The 6,821-nt window shown below is 40.5% G+C and overlaps 1 protein-coding gene across 1 annotated transcript; it reads left to right on the top strand.

Moving 5' to 3' along the window:
• The first annotated feature begins 609 nt into the window (after positions 1-609).
• On the top strand, positions 610-5,477 carry LOC115927348 (cationic amino acid transporter 4-like). The gene is made up of 3 exons (XM_030993127.1): positions 610-1,890; positions 2,931-3,039; positions 3,619-5,477. The coding sequence occupies exons 1-3, from the start codon at positions 658-660 to the stop codon at positions 3,759-3,761; spliced, it is 1,485 nt and encodes a 494-aa protein (XP_030848987.1). The 5' UTR covers positions 610-657; the 3' UTR covers positions 3,762-5,477.
• Positions 5,478-6,821: the final 1,344 nt, after the last annotated feature.

Genomic DNA, 6,821 nt, shown 5'->3' with positions numbered 1-6,821 from the left:
TGTTCAACATTACAAATAAATGTCATTTGCCAAACAATTTTGGTAGAAAATGTATACTGGCTGAGTAATGAGCATAGAAAGATAAGACAATCAAGGTAGGCCCGGCCGTAGTCCCGTATGCTTCTTTCTGTGTACATTGCTTGTTTATACTTACCAAGACTGAGCCAAATTCATTATGAACTTGATGACTCCAGAACCCTCCAGAACATTGCAGTACACACCAATACTTACATGCTACATAATCAACTCCATTCCACACCTTTTGTTTCACAATGCAATTGAATGACCAGAACTCAACTTTATCTTTAAAAGTATTTCTATCATTGTTTTAATTTTGCATATCTGACAGGTTTAATGCACACTGAATAATGGTCACCTTCCAGACTTCGTGCGCTATGAGTTGATGAAAACTCCCAACATATGAAATCTTGAACCAACTCTTTACCAATTTGGACTGTATTTGATTTGCGATGGCTTTCTGTAGAAACGTCTGTTCAAGGATCACCCGAAGGAAACCTCTTTACAGCGATGAAAAGCTCTTTGAGACGCCCTTGAAACGGTCTCTGGGCACCTTCCAGCTCTGCATCATGGGTATCATCATGTATTCTGGAATACGTCATCACCGCTGCAGCCTTGGCATCGTCAATAACGGGCTACATGGACAACCTGACAGGGTACGCCTTCAGGAACTTTACTGTAGAAGTCTTAATGGACGGTCAGTTGTGGGATGTTCCTTTTATAGCACCATATCCGAATGTATTCGCTCCTGTCGCGGTAATTGTGGTCACTCTGTTTGTGATTATGGGAGCTGATGTATCATCGTGGGTCACCGCCATCTGCATGACCGTAAACTTTGGCGTCATCGCCGTAATCGTCGTCATGGGTTTCATGAATGCTGATATCAGCAACTGGGAAGACTACGGCGGGTTTGTTCCGTACGGAACTTCGGGCGTGATCGCCGGGGCGGCCACGCTCTTCTTCTCGTTCGTCGGTTTCGACGCCATAGCGATGGCCAACGAGGAGACGGTGAACCCTAGGCAGAGTATCCCGAGGGCTACCGTTATAGCTATCCTGTTCACCGCCATCTGCTACATCCTTGCATCCGCTGTCCTCACCCTGGTCGTGCCCTACACGGAGCTGGATGAACTGTCGGCGTTCGCCAGTGTCTTCCAGGCACGTGGGATCGAGTGGGCGAGGTGGGTGGTGGGTGTGGGTGCTCTTTGTGCCATGTTTTCAGCCCTTGCGATGAATCTCTACTGCACCCCAAGATCAATATACGCCATGGCATCCGACGGTCTGCTCTTTAGTTGCCTCAGCACTGTCAATAGCTATTTCCGTGTCCCAATTTATGCCACTCTATTCGCTATGTTTTTTGTGACCATACCCGCTACGTTCGTTCCTCTACCCGAACTTGTTGAATTCATCTCCATCGGTGTGCTCTTTGGATACGCCTTTGTAGCAGGTGCCATGATCCTGCTCCGGTACGGACCAGATATCCTGAGAGAAGATTCTGAGGACGGACTGGAAATGCCCTCCTTGGGACAACAAGCTCCGGACGCTACTAACCAACAGCCCGTTGATGATAATTCCGCGCTCTTGGACACCACATCCGCAGACACTCCTGGGGCCCTGAAACATCGGTTTCGTTCAACGCCTCTCCTACGCGAACTCGGGCGCTTTGACCCAGGGTCGACTGTCATGGTCAGCCTCCTATGTTCGGTGTTCTTCACATTCTGCACCTTAGCCCTCGCAGAACACGCTACCAAGGAACTCGCAGCTGGTGAATGGTGGGTGATTCTGCTTCTCATCTTGTTTAGTTTCTGCGCCGTCGGGACGTTTCTGGTCATCCCTCTTCATTATCAGAACAGAGATACAGGAGAATACTACCGGGTGAGTACTAATCCAACATGCCAATATCTTCCCTTTCTTTTATCTACGGATGCTATAACATACCAATCAAAATGTCACAGTTCAAGACAAAAAAGTTTTAATGAGAATAGAGAGTAGGGTATCACAAAACTGTTGTTGCTCAAAGACAGAATTATATCTCTGACTGTTTGCCTTTGCATTGCATATAAGACTAAGATCGGCCATTCACGCCACTGTTTTCTCTCACACTTTACTGCCATTGGACTCTCAAGAGACGTACAAGGTATAAAATGATCGTCACAAATCTACCCAATTTACGTTTTGTGTTAATTCATTAATAAAGGACAAAATATTATCTAAAGATCAAAGATCATAATGGTGAGAGCAACCAGTGACATGAATGGCCTGCCACAGTTAAGTACAACTTTAAGTCGATCTTAGTCTTTGTGAAACAACCCCCTTGTACTATACCCACAATGTATGACATGCAAAGGCAAACACCGATTTATATCCTCCAAGAGTCTAATACTGATTATTTATGTTTGTTGGCAACAAGTTTGTGGATTTTCATCGTGTAACCCCCCTGCAACGTCATTTAAAGATTAAGTTGATTATGGTCATGCGATTGCATTGTGAAAGAAACGGTGTGAATCGATAACAAAAAGTTGATCATGTAGCATATAAGTATCGGTGTGTGCAAGGTTCTGGAATCATCACTATGATAAGAAATGTGGCCCGGTCTTGGTAAAATAACAAGCACTGTACACAAACAGATAATATGGGACAACACAAAAATGTGGCATAAAATAACGCCTCATTTTACTTGCCATATTTAGAATATGAAGGCATTTGAAGAGCCATGCTTTTCAGGGAAAACAATTTCTCTGATGTTCATCCACACTTGCATAATTACTCTGAAAATACTCACAATTATTGTCCACCTCTCCCCGGAACTCAACTTTCTCTTTAAGATTCGTTGGCATCAAACGGAATATAATACGATAAAACAGGCCTCTGTTTAATAATGTCCGAATAACGCTGCCTTTAATTTTATCTTTCAGGTTCCTTGGGTTCCTCTCATTCCTTGGCTTAGCATTGTGTGTAATATAGTACTCATACTAAAACTCCGGGAAGTCACGTTGTTACGTTACCTGATCTGGCTGGTAGCCGGTAAGTCATTATTAGCTTACGTCATTGAATTAAACCGCGCCATTCCTGATAACGTAACTACACCTTTTTATATTTGGGACTTTTAGATTTACACGACGAGAATGTGGACCGCCACGTGTGACATCCTTTCAAGGTAATGTGGCGTCCTTTTACGGCCCAGTGCCTTAACACAACGTCACAGGCGGCAGTCCACGTTCTCGTCGTGTAAATATAAAAGTCCCTATTAGTGAGTTTTCGCACGGCGACGCAAGTGCTGACTACGGGTATTGAGCTCGCCACCCCGTACTAGCTCGACTCCCAAGCTACGGCTGAATACCGTCGTAGACTTGGATGCTACGCGGAAATTTTCGCTCTGAGTGCGACCCCCACTAAGATTAGCGTTGTAGAAGGCCGCGTCACCGGTTTGCGAAAACTCGCTATTGCCAGCACAGGCAGTCTCAACTGAATGCATGCCTGATTGATTTGTTGCGTAGCCTGTACCCTACTTGGGCATTAGTCGATTTAGCGTCTCAGTCAACTATCCCATCAGTTTATTACTTTCTTTTCCTTTTCATCATTTCTAATTTTGATTGTTTTTAGGTCTAACCATCTACTCGATATATGGATACCGGCACAGCAAACTTGGGAGGAGCCTGCAACGAAATGATAGTCCGGAAGAACATCGCTCTGACGAGGGAGCAGCTGGAAGTAGCGCCACCTACATGTCTGTGTATACCAATTAAACGTTCACGCACACACACACGCACACACACACAAACACACACACACACACACACACACGTACACAAACGCACAGATATTTACACAACAACCAGGACTGCACACTTACGTATTGGTAAATTAAAAAGAAGAAGCAATAATTAAGATACTCCGTACAAGAATGTAATATATTTACAGATTTTAGCCCTTAGGGCTTTATCAAGTAATGATTTTATTACAGTTTGAAATTGTTATGCGTCAATACACACACACGGATGCACACACGCATATAATATATATAATGAGACATTTATAATGCGTAACTTATCAACCAGATGGTGCTCAAGGCGCTTACGAAACAAATGAAATGTAATTCAATAAATATGCAATTTATTGAACATGGTTGTAGCATATCAAAGTCTGTGGGATATCAACTGCAGAACGTTGGGTTTATACGAAAATCTTTGACTCGACAACTATGTGCACAATTAATCCATGCATTAATCTCATATCGCTTAGATTTTTTATAATTTTATTCTTTTTTGACTCACCAAACAGCAGCAAGTCAGACTGCAATCCCTCCAAAATTCCAGTGCAAGTCTCCTTACTTTCACACCAAGAATGCCCTCTAATTCGCCTATATTATGCTCTCTTCACTGGCTACCTGTCCAGGGGAGGGTCCACTTCAAAATTATGTTACTTGTTTATCGGGCCCTCCATAGAATTTCGCCTCAATATATTGAAGATTCGCTACACCTCTATAATCCGACTCGTACCTTAAGATCTGGAAGTGATAATTTGCTGCAAATTCCCCGCATCCATCATTCATGGTGAGACAATGCTTTTTCGCATGCATTATGGAATAAGCTTCCCCAATCACTTCGCTGTATTGCAACATACTCCAACTTTAAAGATCGTCTTAATCTGTAACCCAGTATTTCCTTAAGTTGTATAAGTTCATTTTACTAAATCTATCATTAATATTGTATTTGTATATACATCTGAACTTAATTAGTAATCACCCTTTAGTCTCTTTGGCTGCCCATGTGGGGCCTGGTGGCCTCGGATGCTAGAGCTCCTGTGAATCATGTGCTGACTGGACTAGTCCCTGACATTGTCAGTGAACGGAGCAGCTGGAGGGTATCGGGCCACACCGGGCAGAGCTGAGGATTGAAATGGGTGATACAAATGTTGCAATTTTTTTTCAAATTTATGATGGTATAACTCTATTATCAAAAAAAAACATTTACTTTATTTGTAGAACTGTTGCTGAGCTAGCACCATGAGCGTCCCTGGACAGTGTGTGCGCTTTATAAATGTACTATTATCATTATTATTATTATTATTATTAACACAAATACTTTCAGAGAACAAAATGTATTTCGGAGAAACCTGTTGTCGTTAGAAATGTTTTTAGATGTTCCTTAAAGCGATCTACAGTAAAACTGTTTTTACAATGTTTCATGATATATATTCACACTATATAGAGAAGCAATGAATTTGAAGATACGAAAATTGTTTTTCTCGTGCAATTAATTTCTTACCACATATCTATGAGACCTCTTTCTACTGATATTTTGTATAAACTATTATTATTATTATCATTATTATTTATATAAATTCATATGTATATGCGTGTATACGTTATTCTTATTTTCTTTGTTCGAATCACTTCACAAAGACTAAATGTTTGAATCTAATATGTTGGTGATCTAATAAAAAGTCTTGGATTAAAAGGATGAAACTTTTCTTCTTTATCATTTTTCGACATCTTATGCCGACACGTTTATATATCTGCAGAGCTTAATTCCAAAACAATTCCAGCACAATTATTTATCTAAATGTTGAGAGCAATTATGAAAAAATGCACCTTCTTTTTCATAGACGCCTGTACAAAATCAGGTAAATATTTTCTGTTTTCTCTGAAGTTACCAAAATGGATTAAGCTCCTTTTGGAATTAAAATCTTTCCATTTATATCTATTATATATGTGTGTGTACGGGGAAGGGGCGGAGTTCACCCCAAACATCAGCTATCAATCTACCCGCTTGTTCTAGTAAAGTCAATTGACTTTCATGCATTTAATTTTTATCTCCTAACCGGAAAGCACAAGGCCGATACGTCAATCACAGCATAGACAAAAGCAGATGGTATTGACAGAAAATTAATTAACTCAATCTCGCAGACTGTTACTAACTGTATACCAACCATTCAGGCTTGCGAAAAAGGTTTAATGCTACATGTGTATACACATTCTGTTTCCACAGCAGCGCGTGTTTGTATTCCCAGGAAGATTCGAGGCGAGGTCGCCTCTTAATTTTGTTGCTATTTCTAACGCTATTACTACGACTAAAGCCACTACTATACTACACCTACAACTAGTACTACTACTTCTACTTCTACTTCTACTATTACTACTACTACGACTTCTACTACTACTACTACTACTACTACTACTACTACTACTACGACGACGACGACTTCTACTACTACTACTACTGCTACTACTACTTCTACTGTTACTACTACTACTACTACTACTATTACTACTACTAATACTTCTACTTCTACTATTACTACTACTACTACTACTACTACTACTACTACTACTACTACTTCTACTTCTACTTCACTACTACTACTATACTACTATACTACTTCTACTACTACTACTACTTCTACTTCTACTACTACTTTTACTACCGATGATGATGATAATGTTAAATATATAAATTCTTTCTCTCACCGTATCTACCTATTCTACTCTCTCTATTTCCCCCTTTCTCTCTCTCTCTTTATTTCGGTTTTTTGTTGTTGTTCATACCTTCTTTTAAAGTCGGTATTGTTTAATACCTTAATCGTTTGTCCATCCCTTCTATTTAATCTCTTCATTACTCTTCCTCCAATTTCTATGTTTTGTTTTAAATTGGTGTATACACAATTCCTCCCTCTTTTTCAATCTCTCTCTCTCTCTCTCTGTCTCTCTCAATCTATATTTTTCTACCCACCCTCTATATATTTCTTTACCTGTCTTTATTGTGCCACGTTAATGATGAGTGATGGTGCGAGAACGGATCTATTGT

Source organism: Strongylocentrotus purpuratus, unplaced genomic scaffold (genome assembly GCF_000002235.5).
Source record: "Strongylocentrotus purpuratus isolate Spur 01 unplaced genomic scaffold, Spur_5.0 spur5_scaffold_20, whole genome shotgun sequence".
Classification (NCBI taxonomy): domain Eukaryota; kingdom Metazoa; phylum Echinodermata; class Echinoidea; order Camarodonta; family Strongylocentrotidae; genus Strongylocentrotus; species Strongylocentrotus purpuratus.
The sequence above is the reverse complement of the archived record's forward strand: the minus strand, read 5'-3'. Positions and strand labels throughout refer to the sequence as shown.

Coding starts and splice junctions, on each gene's coding strand:
- LOC115927348 (XM_030993127.1), top strand. CDS start 658: ATGGACAACCTGACAGGGTACGCCTTCAGGAACTTTACTGTAGAAGTC. Junction 1,891..2,930: donor ATACAGGAGAATACTACCGG/GTGAGTACTAAT, acceptor TTTATCTTTCAG/GTTCCTTGGGTTCCTCTCAT. Junction 3,040..3,618: donor CCTGATCTGGCTGGTAGCCG/GTAAGTCATTAT, acceptor GATTGTTTTTAG/GTCTAACCATCTACTCGATA.